General features: G+C 39.9%; 3 protein-coding genes across 5 annotated transcripts; 1 reads left to right on the top strand and 2 right to left on the bottom strand.

Annotated features, from left to right (window-relative positions):
* Window positions 1-937: 937 nt before the first annotated feature.
* Window positions 938-7,687, bottom strand: LOC141002939 (arf-GAP with dual PH domain-containing protein 1-like). The gene is made up of 12 exons (XM_073474377.1): window positions 7,661-7,687; window positions 5,839-6,032; window positions 5,174-5,304; window positions 3,875-3,966; window positions 3,527-3,615; window positions 3,291-3,403; window positions 3,050-3,196; window positions 2,739-2,822; window positions 2,094-2,156; window positions 1,895-1,972; window positions 1,328-1,556; window positions 938-1,212 (listed from the first exon to the last, which is right to left on the bottom strand). The coding sequence occupies exons 2-12, from the start codon at window positions 5,924-5,926 to the stop codon at window positions 1,184-1,186; spliced, it is 1,143 nt and encodes a 380-aa protein (XP_073330478.1). The 5' UTR covers window positions 5,927-6,032; window positions 7,661-7,687; the 3' UTR covers window positions 938-1,183.
* Window positions 7,297-11,198, top strand: tefm (transcription elongation factor, mitochondrial). The gene is made up of 5 exons (XM_073474388.1): window positions 7,297-7,429; window positions 7,728-8,212; window positions 9,427-9,576; window positions 9,751-9,929; window positions 10,103-11,198. Exons 1-5 carry the CDS (start codon window positions 7,384-7,386, stop codon window positions 10,359-10,361), a joined length of 1,119 nt encoding a protein of 372 aa, XP_073330489.1. The 5' UTR covers window positions 7,297-7,383; the 3' UTR covers window positions 10,362-11,198.
* atad5b (ATPase family AAA domain containing 5b) lies at window positions 9,837-18,042 on the bottom strand. Of its 3 annotated transcripts, XR_012179666.1 has the most exons (16): window positions 17,298-18,042; window positions 16,860-17,210; window positions 16,683-16,779; window positions 16,505-16,587; window positions 16,166-16,314; window positions 14,925-15,087; window positions 14,429-14,703; window positions 14,222-14,315; window positions 14,077-14,141; window positions 13,271-13,469; window positions 13,050-13,174; window positions 12,133-12,947; window positions 11,752-11,910; window positions 11,278-11,403; window positions 10,072-10,247; window positions 9,837-9,925 (listed from the first exon to the last, which is right to left on the bottom strand). XR_012179666.1 is itself a non-coding variant. In XM_073474354.1 (14 exons), the coding sequence occupies exons 1-14, from the start codon at window positions 17,881-17,883 to the stop codon at window positions 11,286-11,288; spliced, it is 3,279 nt and encodes a 1,092-aa protein (XP_073330455.1). In that variant the 5' UTR covers window positions 17,884-18,042; the 3' UTR covers window positions 11,121-11,285. The 3 variants fall into 3 exon arrangements, 2 of the variants coding, with proteins under 2 accessions (XP_073330455.1, XP_073330466.1); XM_073474354.1 differs by lacking the exons at window positions 9,837-9,925; window positions 10,072-10,247 and having other exon boundaries at window positions 11,121-11,403; XM_073474365.1 differs by lacking the exons at window positions 9,837-9,925; window positions 10,072-10,247 and having other exon boundaries at window positions 11,121-11,403; window positions 16,860-17,207.
* Between the last annotated feature and the right edge of the window lie 2,584 nt (window positions 18,043-20,626).

The following is a 20,626-nucleotide window of genomic DNA, read 5'->3' as shown; positions in this document are numbered from 1 at the left end:
ACTGTTTGGGCTGCAGAATGGCCCCTGTCATTGTAATGCTACTTATCATCTGATTATTTAACTATTATAACATTGCTGTAAATGTTGTAGCTCATCTAGTTCAAGCTAATTTTAAATACCATGCTTTTTGTTCCTGTCACCTAAATGGAGTTAAAATTAGCCTAGAGTATTTCCCTGCAAAATGTAGTGGAGTAGAAATATAAAATAGCTCAAAATAGAAATACTACAGTATAAATACATCAAAGTTGTAGTTAAGTACACTGCTTAATGGCTAAATTTTCATTTTTGGGTGAACTCATCCTTTAAGTAACTGTACTTTCCACCACTGAAGACAACTAACAGCAGCTATTTAGATACAGCAAAGCCTATGTATATTTATTATACAATATATATCGCACAACATGTGTTTTTAAGCACAAATTTATTTAGAGACATTCATTGTGTAAACCCAATATAAATTGAAATGATAAAGACCTAAAAAAGGGTTGACATTTCATATTAGGTGTTACCTTATGGACCTGATCTTTCAGTTCATAGTGTACTTTACACTAGTAACAAATTAGCGACATGGTTAACGCGGAGTCTTCAGGTCCCATATGGATCTGGGGGACCCGTAGTCTCCACTTGGCCTGGTTGGTAATGTACCCTTGCCAATCACAATAACATGACAAAGAAGACATCTAGATAGAGGCACCTCTGCAATGGCTGATATCATCCTCAATGGTTTCCTGTGATACATCACTACCTTTGTTCCTGAATAGGGATATAACTCTGGAATTTCAGGAATCACTTGTGTTTTATATTTATTAAACTTATGAAGAGTGTTCAGACAGACAGCTAAAATGAAACAGCGTGTGAGAGAGATGATGAAAATGTGCAAAACGTTTACATCAACAAACTTACCACAAATATGGCAAATTGTACATGCAATCTAGTCCTTATTTTCAATAAATACAATATTTGGTTGCAAAAAAATCTTTTATGACGCGTCACAACAATAAATTCATGATATACTGCTTCTCCAAGGTGTTATATTGTAATTACTGAAACTGTAGTCCGTGCAAAGTGAGAGCTTGTCTTCATCCCCACTGCCACGTTCAAGAGCATCTTTTGGAAGTAAGGCTTTCAGTCTCATATGTCCCAAAAGGATAGTTATTACATCCAGCAGGTAGAACTTTTCCAGTCATTTTCCCCGTCTCAAGTTGGCTTCGTCTGCAGTATATTAAAGAAAAAGTGTGTATTCACATATGGACTTCATGTTCATACCATCTGATAAACACAGGAAGCTGTACAGTACTATATCAAATATATAATAACATTATCTTACTAGCATAGTCCTCTGGGGTCATGGCTTGAGAGATGACCTTTGTAATGGCCTCCAACCACTCCCTCTGCTCCTGCTCCTGCTCACACATGAACACAAACTGTCTGCCTGGGGTCTGCAGCGTGATGCCACAGTGCCACCGGCCTCCCCTCGTGCTCCGGCCGCTGATCTCCGAAACAGAGTAGCTGTGGCTCTCTGTGCCAATGAAGACAGCACCCAACTCTGTGGCGTCCTGACAGTGAAAACAAAGGAAAGCATGACTTTAATTAATCTCAAACACTACTAATGGTGTCGCATTAGGCTAATATCTGCATCTGATTGAAACCTGGAAATGTTGTCCACTTATAAAATAATGCAATTTCTTTCATTGTATTTCTCATAACTGTGTTAGAAGCATTGCTTAATATTCAGGTTAATATTTTTTTTTTTTTAAATGTTTGTATGTTTTTATTTTCTTATTCTTTACACACCTTTCACAGACACACACACACACACACACACACACACACACACACACACACACACACACACACACTCTCTCTAGACACAGTGGCATTATGTGTTAATTACCAGTGGAGATTTAAAATATAGAAGCTTTCTGTTTCCTGAGCACAGTGTGAACCATCTCTTCTTGAATGGCTCCCGTTGCTGAAAACACACACAGACAACGGGACATATAGACCCAGAAAGAGAAAAAAAAAATGCACGAATGAATTTGACAGATACAACAAAAGTAAACAAATCCAATAAATTCAGATACTTAACAGACCGTGGGGCCAGTTTTCTCCATGTACCCCTCCTTCAGGCAATGTCTTGTTATCTGAGGTATTAGCTGTGTAAGGAAAGACAGGTGACGCTGTTAACTGAACAAAAAAACTGAACAAAAATTGCATTTAAAGGGTAACTCCACCAATTTTACACATTAAAGTGTGTTTACAGGTCTTGTGGAGTACTGCAGCATATGTGGAACAAGTAGTATAAAGCCTGTTGTGGCTCCAAAGGAAGGTACATTTGATCTGATAAATTGCCCCCAGTGATGTCACGCAGTGCTTAAATTGCATTGTGGGTAGTGTAGGCACCAGATTTTGAAAAGGAAAAAGAATGTGTCGAATAAAAAGGTTTTATCCGTGGTTCTGCCGTATTAGAGGGCAATGTTAGACCAGTGGGCTGCTTTTCAAAACCTGGCACCTAAATTACCCATAATGCAACTTTGCCACTGAGTGACATCACTTGAGGTAATTTATCAGATTACATGCAGCTTCCTCTGGAGCCACAAAAGGCTTTATTGTACCTTTATCACATATTCTGTAGTACGCCCCAAAACTTGTTAACACACTTTAATGTGTAAACGTGGTGGAGTTACCTGTGACTTTAACAATCCATCTGAGAATTATATTTTAAAAATGTGTCTCACGTCATTATCATGAAGAGTGGGATGTTTCTTCTGCAAGTATGCCAAGCGTGTTGCCCGGATAGCATTGAACAAGGATACAATTATCTACAAGGCATCAGATACAGAAGAGCACATCAGGAATACATAAAAAAATGGAACTGGAACTGGGAATAAAGGTTTTACTGGGTCTAGATCACATCATCATCTTTCTCAGCTCTAGCATTAAGTTTAGGTTGGAGACAGATGTTACAGGTTTTGTATGCCGCGTTTGCCAATTAAAGACATTTTTTCTATTAAAGCGGAAATACAAACACAATAGCACTCGAGCTCACCTGTCCATTCTCATGATAAACAAACAGATTCCTCATACGTTCGTCGTGCAGGTAGGAGATCTGCAGGCCGTGAGCGTGACTGATCTTCTCTGGCTGGAAAACTGCATTCAGGTCCTTCATGGGGATGACCGCTTTGGGGACCTTGGACTTTGAGGAAGCATTTCAAGGGATTAGAAACAAAGCTGGTATATGCTCATTTAACTTGCAGAGTAAATGATGATCAGGCGAAAGAACTACTCACATCCTCTTTGATGAAGTATCTGAGGGTGAAGTCTTTGTGGGACAGCAGGAAGACCCTCTTGAGATACTGCTTGTTGTCTTTGCCCTTCTTCCATAGTGTTGACTCAAACACGTCTGTGTTAGTAGCATCAAATGAATAAAAGAGATGAGGAGAAACTAAACTGCATCTTAAGCACAGAAATAAATGCGAAGTTCTGAATATTTTGCTGATGGGAAGAATATAATAAGGATACTCACCAGAACTATAGGCTTGCTGAAAGTGGGTGTTTTCTCCTGTGAATTCTTCTCTTTCATACTTTGCACGGATCCATTGGTCCTTAAGAACACTAAAAGCAAAGCAAAACGCTCATTACGCTTTCCTCATGGATAAAACACAAATGGTTAAGTACATACCAGCATCTGAAAAGATATGGACCTGATGAATTGATGAATGAGTCTGATTCATACTAGCACCTCCACCTCTGCACCCAGCGCTTGGTGTTTGTTCCTCTTTCTAAACCTCTCCACTCCCATTCACTAAATAGACTGTTTGTTGATTCTACATTTTCACTGAGCTAATGAGGTGAATGTGTTGCAGTCACTCACTTGCAGTCTTTTTGTTGCGGCCGGTAAAAGAAGGCGGGGACATACTTCTCATAAATGGCTTTGGCTGCAGAATTTCCCATCTTCTGCATGAACTGCAGCCACACAATTGAAATTCATTAACTTCAGTTTTGTTATTTGTAGATCCTCTGTCTTGTAGAGTGGAATACTCAAACACATCCCACATGAGATTATAAACAAAACATGTATCCATGTTGAGATCAGAGTGTACGCTTGAACAATTGCCCATGTGTACAGAATAAAGTATCACGGTGGACAGGTTAAGATTCAAAATTTCAGTGTTTTATCTGTGACAGACAACGCTAAAAATAAAGAAGAAGAACAATAACAATTAGAAAAGGAGACAGAAAAAAAAATATATAAAATACACATTAAAATATATATACACTGTAAATAAAAATGTTGAGAAAAAACTGTCTTCACAATTTATTTATTTTTTACATCAAACTCAAATTCTTAAGTTTTACATTTAACCAATAAAAAGTTTTGCCATCCTACAATCCTTTGTTAAGTTAACTTAATTTCAGGAACGAACACAAAAAAAAATATTGTTCACGGTGAGCTGTGAACAAGATTTGTCATTATTCGGATGCTTAAGGTTGCAATTAAAAATATTAAATCATTATTCACTTTAAAGGTGCAATATGTAAAAATTGGCCACTTGTTAAATTCATACTCAGGACAAAACAAATAGGGGGCAGCATGTAACCACAGTAAGCACTAATTGCTGCTAACTGTAGCTGCTGTTAGCTAATTAGCTCTGTTAGCCGTGCAGCTAGCTGTCTGGACTGTGAGCTTGGAGTCACCGGGGCAGTGTTGTTGCATACACCTCTAGTGCAGGAGCTTTGGAAAGGGACGCACTGAGGTTAGCTTGTTAGCATGTTAGCTTCAGTAGATATATCTTAAACATAATACATAGTCATCATGATCTCAACACTGTTATTTCTTCACATTCTGTAGATGACTGTAGTTAATTTCTTAGTGTTTTCAAATAAAATTCTTACGTAATGCACCTTTAAACTGGTGTTTTCTCAGCAATTTTAGAAATACTGATTTTATTTGTTTTGTTTCCAAAACTTAAAGATTTAAGTTTTTCTAAAGAAGAAAAGCTGTTAATGTCAACAAAAGATGGTCGAAAAAAATATAATTTGTTGGAGTTGGAGTTTGACTTAAAACTCAAACCAAATTTTCAAAATATAAAAACTTAAGGTGAACAAAAAATCAAAAACTGTTATAAGCTATCCGTATAAAATGAATACAAACTACAAACACAGGCTATACCTCTACTAGTGAATCCTCCCAGCGATCCAGACGTATGGATTTCACTTTGCTGACAGCGGGCAGATTACGATGCATCCCTGAGCAGTTCAGGCACACAAAGACACCAAGAGTGTAGGAGGCCCAGTCAGGATCTGTGAGCGTAGAAGCATATAACAACATCTATAACAACATCTACACTGTAAGAAGGAACTAAATACACTATGAACTTCACTGTATAAGCAGCAAATACACACCACAACACAATAAACTGGGAGTTAAATTTAAACATTTGACTTCTTGCTAGTCTTTCACTCTCACACAATGACTTTATTAGCTGTTCTCGTCAGTGATGGTGGCAGACAGGTAGAGGAGGAACAGTGAGATCATGCCACAGAATATAACAGCAGCCACTTCCCCTTATGAAAGTTGATTATAAAACGTGACTTAGTTATAAAACAATACTAATAAATAATAATAAAGTTCTGTTCACAAACACCACATGGCCTCATGACACAAGTTATTGTTTACCATTCTTTAAACTTTAATCAAGAAAACGTGTTAATTCTCACAGAAATCAGGTAGAATGGTCTTTGTCAAAACATGTACAGTTGTAAATCAGTCCAGAGATGTATATATCATTTTAAAATGAATGTACTGTGGCTATGAATCTTTGTCAGCATACTCACCGGGAGCTCCACAGTCAGCACACAAGTTGTTACCCGGCTGTCGCACCAAATCTAGCAGGATTTTGTTGTTTCTTTCAAGACTGGCCATAGGTGAAGGTAGTTTGCTTCAGTCAGACTAACAGTAGAGTCCCAGCAGAAGAGCTACTAGGTATTATCTCCATATTGGTTCTCCACACTGAATGGTACACAGAGCTCTGTAGCAGGTGAAAAACATATTTCTTCTCATTGGCCAGACGCCGAGCATTTCCTCTTACCAGCACAGCATCATGAAGTTTATTGTTCTGCACACAAACGCAGAGGTCCAGAAATAACATAGAAAGGAAGTGAAACAGACGTCACCATATAACAGGGTGATTGACTTGTATGTATAGCTCATAGAACTGGTTTTAGTGAAGTATTATCATGTTGGGGGAGGTACACTGTATATATCTGAGATGAAATGTTGATCAACTCAGCATATTTTGCAGTTAATTTACAAACAGGGTAGACCTGACAGAATCATTTCTTTATTATAATAGATAAATCAGTATTTTCTTCTTGTTCCCACACTTGAATGTTTGAGCTTGACTGTGTAGAATGACGTACGTGCAGAGTTTGACACCAGAAGGCTGTTTTCACATTCATGGTTCAAAGTGTACATTTTCTTTCTGCTCATAAAAAAAAAAATCTGACTTCAAGAGGCGTCGAGCCGACAGGGGAGGAAATGTATCAGAAAGATATTAGTCAAAGTCAAAGAGTGTTTTATAGACATCTTGTCTGGAGGGGATGTTTAAAAATGTTCTTGCTCATCATGATTACTTAGATGTATTTAAGTATGTGAAGATTTAGGGACTCTACACACTAATTATTATTAACAGTTTTTATTATTTTAAAATGTTTTTGCACTTGTTATAAAGGCAGGAAACCTCATACATACCTACTCACATAATACAATATACTGTACCTTTACTGTTTTACATGAACACGGATTTTGATGACCTTTTGATTCCTAGTATAGCTCTGTATATATTTCATACATTATATTATTTACAATCACAAAATAACTAAAGCTGTGGAATAAACTGTTGCAGCGTTAAAGGTGCAATCAATAGTTCCCTCTGAAATGTGGTGGAGTAGAAGAATAAAGTGTCATAAAATATAAATACTCAAATGAAGTACCTCATAGCTGCACTTATGACTTATGTATAGATCTTGAGAAAATATATGTATATGTATATGTATTTCAGTGGTGTTTCTAATATTTACTCCCTCACTGATACTAATAAGTTTTGTAAAGACAAGAAAATTGTAGTAGCTCAGTAATTAACTCAACACCATATGAATTAGTGCAATGACACTGTCTTACAGTAGGTGGCGACATACACACGTAAAGTCGGTTCGCCAGCAAACACAAAGTAGAACAAGAAGCAGTCCGGAACCAATCGCAGTTGTGTTGTGGTGCCACGCCGGTCAGTTGAAAACCGCCGGACCACAACGAAAGGGCGAAGTTTTTTCACCTGTATGATGTTGTAGCCAAAACGATCGTTAATTTATTTCTAATAAACGATGATGTGGTTCGCCAGGCGCTTCCTATCATCGGTGGTTTATAGAAGTAGGTGTTTGTTGTGAACTGGCTGTCTTATACTCACTTTTTGTAAAAAGTTGCATTCGCCGACTAATTTAGCAAGCTAATTTAACTAAGCTAACGTTACTTTTAAATGCTAACTTTTGCTGTTAGTGGTTATATAATTATTCCCATCTGTATTACACATTTTAGGTGAATTCAGGCAGCCTGATATCTACATGTTGTCAACATTAACGCACACCGGGGCCCTCTGCTCACGTGTTGTGGACTTGCAGTAGTTTTGAATTTGTCTGGACATCATCTCCCTCCTGTATTTCCTCTGCAGGTCAGTACTCAGGACAGCCTGGATTATTCCTTCGTCCTCAGCACTGCTCCCTCCCCGAGCTGGAGCTGCGGTATCTCCAGTGCACATGCTGCTGGCGGAGCCGGGTTCCCGTCGCTGGCTTTGAGACCCTGGACGCCGTCCTCACCTCCACCTCCGCGCCTTGCAAAGAGGACAACAGACCGCTGGATGAGTTTTACACCACCGCGCAACGAGATGTCATCCTCGAGCTGCTCAACAAGGCCGAGCCATCAGAGCTGGCCGGCGTCAAGCTCCTGAGAGGCCGCAAGTCGCTCAACATTGTGGAGTACAGGATTAAAAACGGACCTTTTAAAAGCCTGGAGAGTGTGGTGAATGTCCCGCTGCTGAAGCACAAGAGTGCTGTGACGGTCTTCAACTCCATCCTCAACCCGGTGAAGAAGGGGAAGAAAGTGAGGATTCAGTTGGCCAAGTTTATCAGGCCAGAGGTCGACAGGTCCTGGTTGGAGGTGAGGTTCTGATCACGTGCATCTGTTAATTGGTCAGAACTGCCACATTTTCACCCACCTATGTGAGAAAAAAAATGCTCATTGTCGAGTTTTAAACATGAACATAAGTGGGGTGGCCAAGGAGAGACTTTCTTTATCTTAAAGATTTAAGGTGCAGACTCTGTGTTCGCAAGGATCCACCTTGCATGAGGATGATGGAGATGCCTGATCAGCCTCACACTGCTGCTCTGCTGTCATATTTAGGTTATACAAGGCTTGTATTGCAGTGATCTGGATCTACTGAGATGATCAAAGGAGTCATTTTTACGGTTTAGTATTGCAATTCTATAAAGTTGCAGGACTTGACCCTGACCTATAGTCCCCATTAAAAATGCACCATCAAGTCTCTATTATAGTGGAATGAACAAATTATGCCTTCTTATATTGTGATGCATACATGCATTTTTTTCAAGATACACATTCAAAACTACTTCAACACTTCACGTTGCGTACACATATTTAAAGCGTCATCATATTGGCAGAAATGTTCATTTTGTGCCGATGCTGATTTTATTTATTATTTATCAGCTGATACAGATGAGAAGTGGATATTGTTGGGCATTCCCTAGTATAGGTTAAGTTCCTACATTTCCCACATAATCGTTATCTTTGCTTGTTACACCCATGCATTTCAAACTCTACGCCCGTTTGTAATGCAGGACTTGTGTTATTGCTAATAATTCAAACTTTCAAATAATGTGAAGTAGAGCGGGGCTTCCAGTAATCGGAAGGTCACTGGTTCGATCCTCGGATGCCCTGGCTGCATGTTGAAGTATCCTTGGGCAAGATACTGAACCCCGAATTGATCAGTGTGTGAATGGCTGAGCTTAGAATTATTGAGAAGCGCCTTGGATAGGAAGCTGTATCGGCCATGTGCCATCAGTGTATGAAAGGGTGAATGTGACATGTGTTAAGCACCTTGAGTAGTCAGTTGATGCAAATCCATTTAACTTCCTTTACAAAGCTCATGAACCACATAAACAAGTTTTCAAATGATGTGTTGACTCACATGTAAAATCTGTGTAGAGGAAGATGGTCCTGGATAATTTGAACTGACCTTTGATTGCATTAGATGCAGAGTTAATCTCATTTCAGTTGTCAAACTGTTAAATGTAAAAAGAGAAAGCAGGATAATTTACAGTGACCCCCTGTCTTGATTCTGTATGTTTGTTCAGGATGCCAAGTCCATTGTGTCACTAGTATGTGGGACTAATAAAATCGCCTGGACCCACCTGAACCGTGGGATGACAGTCCTGGACTGGCAACAGCTGGACTGTCCAAACTTCTTGAAGGGAACATACATGGCCCCTGCCTACTTGAGTGACGTGAGTATGACTGTCAGAGTCCATGTTATTACTGAAATCTTACACAGTGACCAGTTGAGTATAGAAACTGGAAAATGGCCATTGTCCTTGTGTTTTAACTTAACATTTGGGTTGAAGTCATGGTAAGGAATTTGAACCAAGAGCACAATTTATAATTTTCTTTTCTGCCCTCAGGTCTCCACAGTTGTGTCACTCCTCCCATCAGCTGACTTCTACATAATAGAGAAGTCCTCCATCTCAGTCCAGAATACGGCTCTGTTCCCCATCATGGCACACATGAGGACTGTGGAGGCCATGCTGTTCGCTCTGCTGGAGCCAAGAAACCCCCCACCCAAGGCCAACATTCCTCCTAGGTGGGGAAAAAGGGAATTAATGATAATTATGAAATGCACCAAAATACTGTACAACAAACATGACATTCATCTCGAAATGTTCTTGGCCTTTCACCCTTTTTGTGTCAACTGTCTTGAGGTCAGTGAAGGTTCACAAACTCACTTCTCTCCTCCATTTCTTCTTTCATTTGCAGAGTTTTGAACATGATGCGCACCGCTGTGGGACGTCACTTTGGACTCATGGTGGGCGAGTGTCGGACCAGCGGGGCACAGACAGTCCGTAAGCTGATGACCGAGTCGGTGACTCAGAAGCTCCCCAGGATAAACGTCCCTCCTGACCTATTGGTGAAGTACAGGAATTCATTCAAAATTGGCAAGGGAGGAGAGGAACTGTGTGACGCCCTGCTTCAGGCAGTCGCTTTTTACGAGCTGCTCAGTGAATCTTCCAGTTAGCCACCGCATGCCGGAGTGGCATTCTGAGCCCTTGTGGACTTTTAGCAAACGATTACCTCTTTGAACAGATTTGGTGCTGGTTGATTTAAGTTAGGGATGCACCGATTGTGAGACAATTACTTTTGCTGTCGTTTATTTTGTTGTTATTTATTCCCTGTTTTTTGCCTATAAACAATGAAACTATTATTATATAATTATATTATAATAAATAAATAGTTTTGAATTCCTAATTACATTACTTTGAAAGAGCACAAATTCAAAATTCGATCATACATATGTATCAAACTACGTTAAACGTTACCTTTTTAGCCTTCTACCCATTAATGATAAGACATTTCAGCACTTACATAGCCTTAAAAAAAAAAAAAAAAAAAAAACTGATAGCAGAGATTTCACGAGCCAGTATCCCATGAATGTGCCGGTGTTAAATTAATGTGACACAACAGACAGACATCGGTCAGTGCTATTTGTGCTATCGTATTTGCCGATAGTAGTAAACAAGGGAAAGAGTGGCAGATAAAATGGTGCATCCCTAATTTAAAGTATTGTCTGTTCTAATTGTTACATTAAACACTCTAAAATGTTTTTTTGGGTTAGTTAGCATGAGAGTTGCTGAAAAGTTTTGTCATTTCTGCCGTCAATGTTCGATATGGACACTTTCATAAAGTAATAGCTGTCTTCCATATTCTAGATGTCTCAGGATTTTCACTCCTGTTGCTTTGAGTTAAAAAGGTTTTATGAAATAAAATATAAACATAATTAAAAAGAATATAGAATATTTTATTCACTTTTCATGGTTGCAAGTACATGTAAATAAAACATGATTTCTCATCTGAACTGAATTAAATTCATTTTACAGTATTAAGTTGGAGGCAGTAGTCGGGTAAAATGGATTCACAGTAAAATAAATACTGACTGCTCATGCTAATGGACGTGAGGCTCTTCAGTGTTCCAGACTTTTCTCCAGGAGAAATCTTCTGCCAGGAGATGAACGGTCGACTTTGAGAGACCCAGGTGTTTGCTGCTGAGGTAGTTCAGACACCTAATGTGGAGGACAAATTATTAGATTTTAGTCAAAGTTTTTGTACAAATGTTGAGTATTAGTTGGATGTACAACATCGCATTAGTAGTCAAATTAGGGTTTAATACTTGGCAAAAACATTTCATCAAACATTCATTCAAATTGAAGAGTTAACTGATAAGTTAGATCAGGGCTTACGAAAAAAATGACTAAGGAGGCAGATTTAAGATACAACTACCATCATTGTCACACTGACTAACCTAATGCGACAGTGTTTTCATTTATTAAAAACAATGCTATCATTCTAAACGACATCAGTCGACCTCCTGAAGTGAAAGTGAATATAAATCTGTATCGTGTCTGTCTCACCGGACTGGTTCCTCTTTCTGCCGCTGTGCTCTCTGAAGGCGACAGATGTAGCGGAGGACCGGTATGTAGTCCACACTGACAGCTCGCCTGTTCCCCAGCACGTTAAAGGATTTACTGGAGAGCACCATCCTGCTCAGCTCATACCTCCTCTGGCACACTCTGCAGGGGACAAGCACGAGTATGACGTGTTTGAAAAACAGACAATCTTTGTTTTCTGCTTTATAATGACGTACACAACATCATGAGCTTTGGGTGCTTATGACTGGACTGCTGAAATATAATGCGACACAAAACTCCATCAGTTATTTAACAGAGTGAAATGCCGTTGACAGTTAATGATCTGAATCAGTATTCAGAGGATCAGAAGGAGAATCGGCTCACCTTGGTGCACATAGAGGTTGAAAACTAAAGCTGAGGCTTTTGGAAGATGCAGGTAACATCAGTCTCTCCACTAGCCTCCCCCATCTCGTGTCTCCCAGTTCCTGTCTGTATTTTTGGCCTTCAGTCCATGCCTCAAAAACTCTCCACAGGTACCTGTGAAACCCCAAGCCCTCGACAGCAGCCTGAATATCCAACAGCCTCTCCTGGCTCCAACCTCTGCCCTCCTTCTCCTCCTCCTCACTCATCTCATCCAACAAACCGTCCTTTATCTCAACTCCTGTCCAGACAAACGCCTCGGGTGTGCATGAGCCTGGAACAAGCGGCGCTGCAGCCGGCATTGTGGCATCGAGGTATGACATGAGGTCAAAGTAGTCAGTCAATGCATCCAAACAATCAGATTCCACTTTGGCTGCGTTTTGTTCAGTCCTGTCTCTTGAACAAGCGGCTTTTGAATGAGTCCTCTTTGACGATGATGATGTTCTTAGAGGAGCTTCTGTCACACTGGAAGATGATGTGATGTCACACTGCATGATATATTTCCTTCTGCTAAGCCTGGAGATCTTCCGAACAGATTTGCTGTCAGTGGTGGACGCCTTCGGGCTGACATTTCCATCCAGCTGCTGGATGTGAGGATCAGGGGTTGCCAGCTCACTGTGCGGCCCAGAACAAGTCCCCTCGTCCAGGAAGTGAACTGAAGTTTCCTTGATGGGTAGAAGGAGCTCCAGGTTGCAGTACAGAAGAGGCACACCTCGTCTCCAGCTCTCGGATAGCAGCCTCAGGAGCTTCATCATGTCTATTTCAGACCAGAACTGACACTGAAGAATTGAAGAAAGAAAATATTTACAGATTAAACAAATTTTCCTCGGAAAAAAAAGCTTAGAGTTCAAATTTACTAGATGAATCTGATCAATACTCACCTTTAGAAGGTTTAGCACTTGGTTTTGGGTCAAAGGTTGCAGACCCAGCATGCTAGCAGTGCAGCCTGTGTCACATTGAGGAAGCTGGGAGTCTACATCATCTCCTTTTTTAGTAACATCCGAGTCTAGGTAGGGAAATTGAGAAAATTCCTGCAAATCTGTATTGATATGAACATTGTCTATAAGGGGGCTTGATTGTGATTAATTTTTAAACAACTTACGCTGAACACCAATCAGCTCCTTAGTTAAATCTGCTCTCTGAGATGCCCGTCCTCCACCACTGTGCACCCAGAGCTGCAGCTGCAGCAGGCAGCGTCTGACGTCACCTCTAGACAGTCTGAGGAGGCCGCTGACGTCTTCCAACTCCAGTCGCACATTCTCCGCCAAGGCCACCAGCTGCAGGTAGCTGCAGACACTCACCTTGGAAATAGATTGACTGGGTCATTCTTTGCTCATATTTGCAACAAGCACAGTTTGTTGAAGTCACAAATGTACAAGACAAGTGTGAGCTGCTTCAGGAAACATGCGTGCAGGGGTTAGGTTCAATTACTTTGAAATGTAATCTTATCTGAATACTTCTGGATTACTCCAAAATCAAACATTGAAAATATTGCACCTTATACTAAAAGTAGCCACTGTTTGTTAATCAAATGCCACATGGAGGACTTTGCTGTTGTAACACAAGAGGATCACTTACTCAAAATGTTCAGCTTCCATTTTCAATTGAAATAAAAAGGAATAAAAACTCCAGTTATCGGTAAATCATCACTTGGGCATCATCAGCATTGGTTATCAAGAAAAAAGTTTCAAAATTTAAAAATTGATATATTTTAAAGATGTGATCAAAAATGTGAGCAAGTAGTCCTTGACAATGTGACCATAATCTAATTAAACATTTAACTCTGGGCTGATTATAGTTACTTATTTTTTGTAATTCTGACAATGTAATCCCAATTACATGTAATCTGTTACTACCCAACCATGTTCACAATGAAGTCCTACAGGGGTGTAGAGATAAAAAACTTACAGCTGATGGGGTTTTGAAAATGATTTCCTCCAAGCTGCAGTTGAATCTCTCTCTGAATGAGGGATCTGAGGAAGACATTTAATATGCATCAGAGCTCGTCCTCAGATCGATTGTTCTCAAAATGACACAGTGTGTGTGCGTTTACCATTGGTGGTCAGAACGACTGGCCTTTTAGTGGTTGTCATGAAAGTCTTGATGGCAGAGAGGAAACCAACATCAGCATCGAATATGACATCAACCTGTGGGAGCAGACAGTTTGCAAAAGGATCATCTCAGACTAAACTTGGGTTTCGTGTGGTTTCATATCTATTAAATTATATGTCTCAGAGTGTGTAGCTGCCGAATGGTTTACCTCTTCAAACAGAATGAGTGATGTGGCTGTCTTTTTGTTCTGTGCCACTGTTTGATCAGAGGCTGGCGAGGGGCTGCCCGATGTCTTGCAGTCTGGTTTTTCAGACGGTGACGGGCCACCGAAGTGTAAGTGATCTGCTTTGGCCTTCATCGTAAAGTAGTTGGCCAAAGTAATTGTGGCTGGATTAGCTTTTAGTTTGCGCCTGGAGCGACCAAAACTCTGGGCTGCTCTCTTTTTTGAAGTAGAGGTGACATTCTTTGGAGGCACTGTTTTTCCTGTTTAAGAAAATAATACAAAAGCCTTTAAAATGTGTTAATATGACACTGAAACCTCGATTACTGTCTAGAGATATACATTTAAACACTACACAAACCTGACAGTTTTCACGTTTTCTTTAATAATTTTTTAGCGTTTTCAGAAGACAGTCTTTGTTGCAAGCTTGTCTAAGTAAGCAAGTTTAAAAAAAAAAAAGTGATAGATTTGAACAATGTCCCACCAGATAAACTCTCAGATTTCGGAGTGGAGCTGTAGTTGTTGAAGTAAGTTGGTTTCAGTGGGTCCTTCCCCGACATCTCCACAAGGTGGGACTGCGTAGCCTCTTTCAGCTGTGACAGAATATGGCAACCACTGCGCTGTGAGGAGCAGTTCACCTCAAATACCTTTTGAAAAGGAAAAGAAAATTTAAAGGATAATTCCTCTTATTTAAGTGTGACGTCCAGGTGATTATTTGCCCTGAAAACACTCTTACTTACTCTGTGATTCCCACCTCTAACTGTGAGTTACATATATCTGTGTAGGGCTGAACAAATAATCAAAACATTACTGAAATTGCAATATGGCCAAGTGCAATATCCCAATCAATGGAGCTTTTTTTTGGTAAAGGTAAAATGTGTCATAACATACCATTATAAATAAAGCATCTTGGTGATACAGAGATACCGACCCACAAGTCATATTCTCCAGATCTAAGGGAACATGCTTGTTTGGAACACAACCCACTCAAAAATCATTTTTATATTTTTTTTTCTGCAAAAATCAAACACAAAAATTTCCACTCCCACTTAAAGCGGGACTCACATCACATTTGATATATCGGTCGAAATAACTGCATTATATTTTCTTTTTCCATATCATTCAGCCCCATTTCTATTTCTGTGTAGAACAAAAAACATGCATCCTCAAACTCTACAAACTTGTGGCGAAAGACACTCAAAGAGGGTTGCAGATTGAGGAGTGAATGCCAAACATGACCGCAGTTTCATCTCAAAGAAGAAAAATCATGACGGTCCCGGGTAAACCAGATATACGAGACGTCTGATATGACACGTCATGTGTGCACGGGCCATTAAATTTCTTAAAGCATACAGGCATCTGTCATTTTGTCAAGGGGTTAGTGGCGTAGACACTGATGTCAACAGTGATGAGTGAAATGTTTTCTGTTTCTTAGCATTTAATAACTGTTTCTAAAGCATTGTATTTCATTTTTCATTACTAACATTATTTCTAGAAGGCACATCGTTTTCAACATTCTAGGTTAGGGTCATATGAAGTATGAAACGTGGTCGTATATTTGGGAATACTTTTACACAGTTCTCAGTGGGGAGCTACTACAGAGATTTCACACACTGTCAGGAATCACTGTTTGGTACTTCACATTTCTGGCATATTTAAAGATATTTTATGGATGCAGATAATCAGCCTTTAGCATCATGGATTCAAGTCCAGTTTGAGTCCAACCTTGAAGCCAAGCTCCTGACAGCAGGCATACACTGCGGCCGTCTTTCCCACGCCTGGAGGTCCTGTAATCAGCATGGTGTTACACAATGTCTCCTCTCTGTCGTCCTCTGTCCCAGCCTCACCCTGGAAGTCTCCGCAGTCCCATGAGTCTGCACAGGAGGTCAGTTAAACAACCAAAAGGCCCCACACATGGAAGATTATGTGAAATCCTGAGTTGTTCAAATAAAACTTTAGTCATGCGGATACCCAAAAATAAGCAGCCAAAGTTACACATTTAAAACCCACATTAAAAATTTGACTCTGGGCTGAGATAAAAGTGAGACAAATGCCAGCTCATACCGTTGCTGTTTTCTTCTTGTTTCCTTTCATCCAGTTTTCTCTTCTCATCACGGTCAGCTCTTAGTTTCCATTGCTTCAACCATCTGAATTCCAGAGAAAAAACAAAAGATTTTGCTCACACTGATTTTAAGTCCAATATATCAGTGAGCGGTAAGGGAGCTACTTATTCAAAGCTCACTTTTGTAGTTTAGTCACAGAGGCCGAGTTGCCGATGATTTCGCTTGAATGCTGAGGGCTGTATTTGTCTGTCCAGAGAACATCCTCAAAACTGGAATCTAGACAAAAGAAAGGGGATCAAATCTTAAATCCTGCAATTCAGATGCAATAAAACACGTCATACATATAACATATTTACCTCTTTGGAGAATATTGGAAGTGTTGAGTGACTGGCTGTGATACTCTGTGTCCTTTATCACTTCACACTTCGGCTCACAGTTGATCACCAGGCCTGCTGGGATCCCACTCTGCTGCCTCAGTCTGTAAGAGCGACTTAGCTTGCTGCTTCCTGGCTGCTTCCTGGCCGTCAGGACAGTACTTCCCTGGACACCCTGTGCTGATATGTGACAGTGACCCACAGCAGCATCACCCTCAGGAATGATATGACTAGACCTCATGCGTTTGGGCTCGCACTCAGAGCTTTCATTCTCCCGCTTCCTCTTCTCTTTGAGGTGGTTCTGTGGGGAGCTTATCTTCAGGGCGTTTTCTGCTTAATAAGGGAGATAGAGCCATAACTAGTCAATGCCACCAAGCTTTTTTATGAGTACGTTAATAACAGACTGTTGCTCAATCTCACCTGAATCCTGCAGATTTGATTTCTTCTGCAAAGTGATGAACACTGCTCGGACAGGAAATGCGGGGTTAGATGTTCGGATGTCCTCCAGACAGCTGTGCAGAGCTGATGGCGACCACTTTCTCTCTGTCAGGTGAGAGGGCTGACTTCTCACCTGTTGCACACCCTCACTCTGAGGAGGGAGCACTGATTTCTGCAGCTTCTCTGCAGACTGATGCAGCTTCCCATCACTGCCGTGTTTACTCTTTCTATGCTGTGTTGCACGCAAGAAAATTGGCGCAATTTTAACGCCTTTTGCGCAAAAAGTCTGCTCCTGAAGTGGGTTGACCTTTATGTTGGAGAAGCCTCCAGCAGCAACATCTGACCCGTGTGTGTCTTTTGGAGCACGCGAGGTTGAATCTGGGACCTCACTGGAGAGGCTCGACCCTGACAACACCACCGTTATCACCTCGGCGGCTCTCGGCTGGTCTTTACTTGGACACGAAGCATCTTTACAAACCTTGCTCCGTTTGAGTTTGTTTAGCATCGTTAAAAACTTCAAGTTTAAAGACTTTCCGGAGGCAACTCGGCTTTGGCGCTTGGCTGTCATGCATGATGCGTCAGGTAACGTCAGTTCGACGTCAACTTTGGCAAAAGCGTCAGTTTTCTGTCATGTTTTCACACCGAGCGAGCTAACTGTGTATTTTAGCTAGCTGAGTTCAGGGTAAACATTACACATAAACACACCAAACCTGAACACTGTGGCGGGTTGTGCTGCGTCGTGAACGTGAACAGAAGTGACGTGACGTTTAAAACGAGCGCGAGGTTTGGTGTAGCCAAAGATCGTATGTGTACAGACAGATCACACGGAGGCGCTCGTACAGTTTAGCAAGTGAACCGAACTGATTGAAATATGAATTCATACGTGTTAAAGCTACACGTTACACAAGCTTGTTTATAAGTGTTGACGGCGTAGATTAACTTTAAAGATCATATAGGACATTTTTTCCTCTAAACCCACAAATAAAACACTTTTTTTTCTTTTTTTTTTTTTACCTCACCCAGAATTACGTGCAGAGTGGCATCCCTTGCTGGTGTAACCTGATCTGTACATTTTCCTTTCCTTTGCTGCTGCTGTTAACTGTATTACTTCATCTTTATAAATCATTTCATTCATATATTCAAACAACTGGTATCCAGTAGACCCGATCACTACAGTATGACAGCGTGCTAACAACACCAGTCACTTCTGGTTGACTTTCAGTTGATTTGCATCGTGGAGAAATGTGAAATCAGCAACCTTGTTTATTTCTGCTGTCATTTTCAGGTGTTACTTTAACATTTAAAGATAAATAGTTAAACATGAGGGTCGGACCTTTCTGATTTTTCTGCTTTTTTATTTTGGGTACTTTAGGTCTCCAAAAGGGTTTGAATGCAGGACTTGTAATAAAGTATTACGTTGTTGTATATATTTCTACATAAATGAAGGATCTGATTACTTTAAAAAAATACGTGTCAATTATATATATCAATAATTGATTTAAGATTTCAACAGTAATTGTCCTTTGCCAAACTGTAGCTACAGAAAATTATCTTTTTCTCATTATCTTCAAAACATATTTTAAAAAAAATTTTTCTTCCAAAAATTGGATTGTTTTCCAGTTTTCTTTCTTTTCTGTTGAGCATCCACCTAAAATAATCTGCCATGCATACAGTGATTCAACACGTGACAGATTATTTCTTCTTCTAATTCACAGAAGGTGCAAAAATACTCAGTTCCACACCCACACTCAAATGTCTTTTTGCTAAAAGTATTCTATGCAAATAAAAAAAACAACTATTTAACTTAATTTGTTTTCTCCAAGAAGCTAAGCCCAAAAGACCCTTCTCGGGGGTAAAGTTACAGTTTGTATGCAATTCCTGTCTTTATTTGAGCATTTATTCTTGGTTATGTCAACTTCTCCAAGGAATACTCCACTATTAAAATGATCAGTCATTGGACCCTCAGTTACTAAACCTACAAGAAGCTAAAGCACATCATATTGTTTTCAGGGTTTCCTGAATTTGGAACAGAATTCATTATATGTATAACTGCCCATCAGCCTTTACAAGTTGTTTGACCAATACAATACCCATTTTCCATAATGTAGTGATTTATATTTACATTGATTATTCTTCTTATTACAGATGTAGTGACTACTGGTAAAAAAACAAAGTTAAGTTTGTGTTTCAGTGTCCAGGCCATTAGCACATTACTGCAATGTAAAATGCTGGACATTGAGAGAGTATGTCAATATGAGGCATTAGTAGGAAAGGTGCCGTAGTGCAGGACTGTTAGGTGTCTTGTTGCCAGGGGCTTAAATTGGGATTTATGTCCTTTGAAAAGAACACTGCTTACTTGTAAGATTCATAGTGGTGAGACAACATTAAATATGAGTTAAACTAGGTGCGTGTCAATGCTTGCTTTTAGTAAAAATTAAATAATGGTGTCAGTGTTTTTTTTTTAGTTCCCTTGTTTGGTACTAGGAAGAAGATGATGGGATACAAACTGTGCTTTATTGCCACATATACAATGTGGACTTTATATTAAAGTATTTTCTGACACCTTTGGGGAATGGAAGATTCTCAGAAGGAGAAGATTTGGTAACAGAAATAAAGGGGACTCTATAAGGCAGAATAGTTTTGCGGGTTTCTTCCCTGCAGAAGAAAGGCAGATTAGAGTCCGCAATTATTTCTCTCTGAAGACACTTTTTGTATCTGGAAAATTTGCAGTATCTGCAGTCTGCATGTCTCCAGTGAATACCAAGAGAAAAGACAGATTAACCAAAACTCCATTTAGCATGTAATTTGTATTCCGTGTCACCTCCTGTGAACATTCATTATGAAAACAGGTCTGATCTTGAAGGCTCATTAGGACTGGACCTCAGCCACTGTGATGCACCCTTACATCTTATTTACATTATCATATGCAACACTTACTTCAGGAAACCTCAGCAAAATTTAAATTCACTGAACCATTTTTTATGAAGTTATTTCAGTGCCAAAGTAAAACATCTAACTTGAGCTTGTCCACTCTCGACCTTGAAAACCTCAGTTGACAAAATAGTCTCAATTCAAGGTTCACTCCCTCAATCTCCAGTACGACTGGTCAAGCTCAATCTGGTGATGAAGGCAGTATGATGTGGTCAAAAGCTCCAGAGGAAGTTAGCGAATTTCAGGTTACGATTGTATTATGACAAGCAGCAAACTGTTTTGCTCATCTTGATTCTGTCACTACAAAATACTGTAACACAACCTGAGGATGACCGTTTGGGGCATGAATTGTTAAACCACCAAAACATTGCACACACAAA

Source organism: Pagrus major, chromosome 1, assembly GCF_040436345.1.
Source record: "Pagrus major chromosome 1, Pma_NU_1.0".
Lineage (NCBI taxonomy): Eukaryota > Metazoa > Chordata > Actinopteri > Spariformes > Sparidae > Pagrus > Pagrus major.
The sequence above is the reverse complement of the archived record's forward strand: the minus strand, read 5'-3'. Positions and strand labels throughout refer to the sequence as shown.

What these genes read in the sequence shown, in the direction of transcription:
- LOC141002939 (XM_073474377.1), bottom strand. Translation starts at nt 5,926, where the DNA reads ATGGCCAGTCTTGAAAGAAACAACAAAATCCTGCTAGATTTGGTGCGA. An exon ending in TGCTGACTGTGGAGCTCCCG is followed by an intron (nt 5,305 to 5,838) that starts GTGAGTATGCTG and finishes CTACGCTCACAG; the next exon opens with ATCCTGACTGGGCCTCCTAC. An exon ending in GACCCCAGAGGACTATGCTA is followed by an intron (nt 1,213 to 1,327) that starts GTAAGATAATGT and finishes AATATACTGCAG; the next exon opens with ACGAAGCCAACTTGAGACGG.
- tefm (XM_073474388.1), top strand. Translation starts at nt 7,384, where the DNA reads ATGATGTGGTTCGCCAGGCGCTTCCTATCATCGGTGGTTTATAGAA. An exon ending in ATCATCGGTGGTTTATAGAA is followed by an intron (nt 7,430 to 7,727) that starts GTAGGTGTTTGT and finishes TTTCCTCTGCAG; the next exon opens with GTCAGTACTCAGGACAGCCT. An exon ending in TCGACAGGTCCTGGTTGGAG is followed by an intron (nt 8,213 to 9,426) that starts GTGAGGTTCTGA and finishes ATGTTTGTTCAG; the next exon opens with GATGCCAAGTCCATTGTGTC.
- atad5b (XM_073474354.1), bottom strand. Translation starts at nt 17,883, where the DNA reads ATGACAGCCAAGCGCCAAAGCCGAGTTGCCTCCGGAAAGTCTTTAAAC. An exon ending in GAAATCTGAGAGTTTATCTG is followed by an intron (nt 14,704 to 14,924) that starts GTGGGACATTGT and finishes TTTCTTAAACAG; the next exon opens with GAAAAACAGTGCCTCCAAAG. An exon ending in CAGAAAGAGGAACCAGTCCG is followed by an intron (nt 11,404 to 11,751) that starts GTGAGACAGACA and finishes CCTCCACATTAG; the next exon opens with GTGTCTGAACTACCTCAGCA.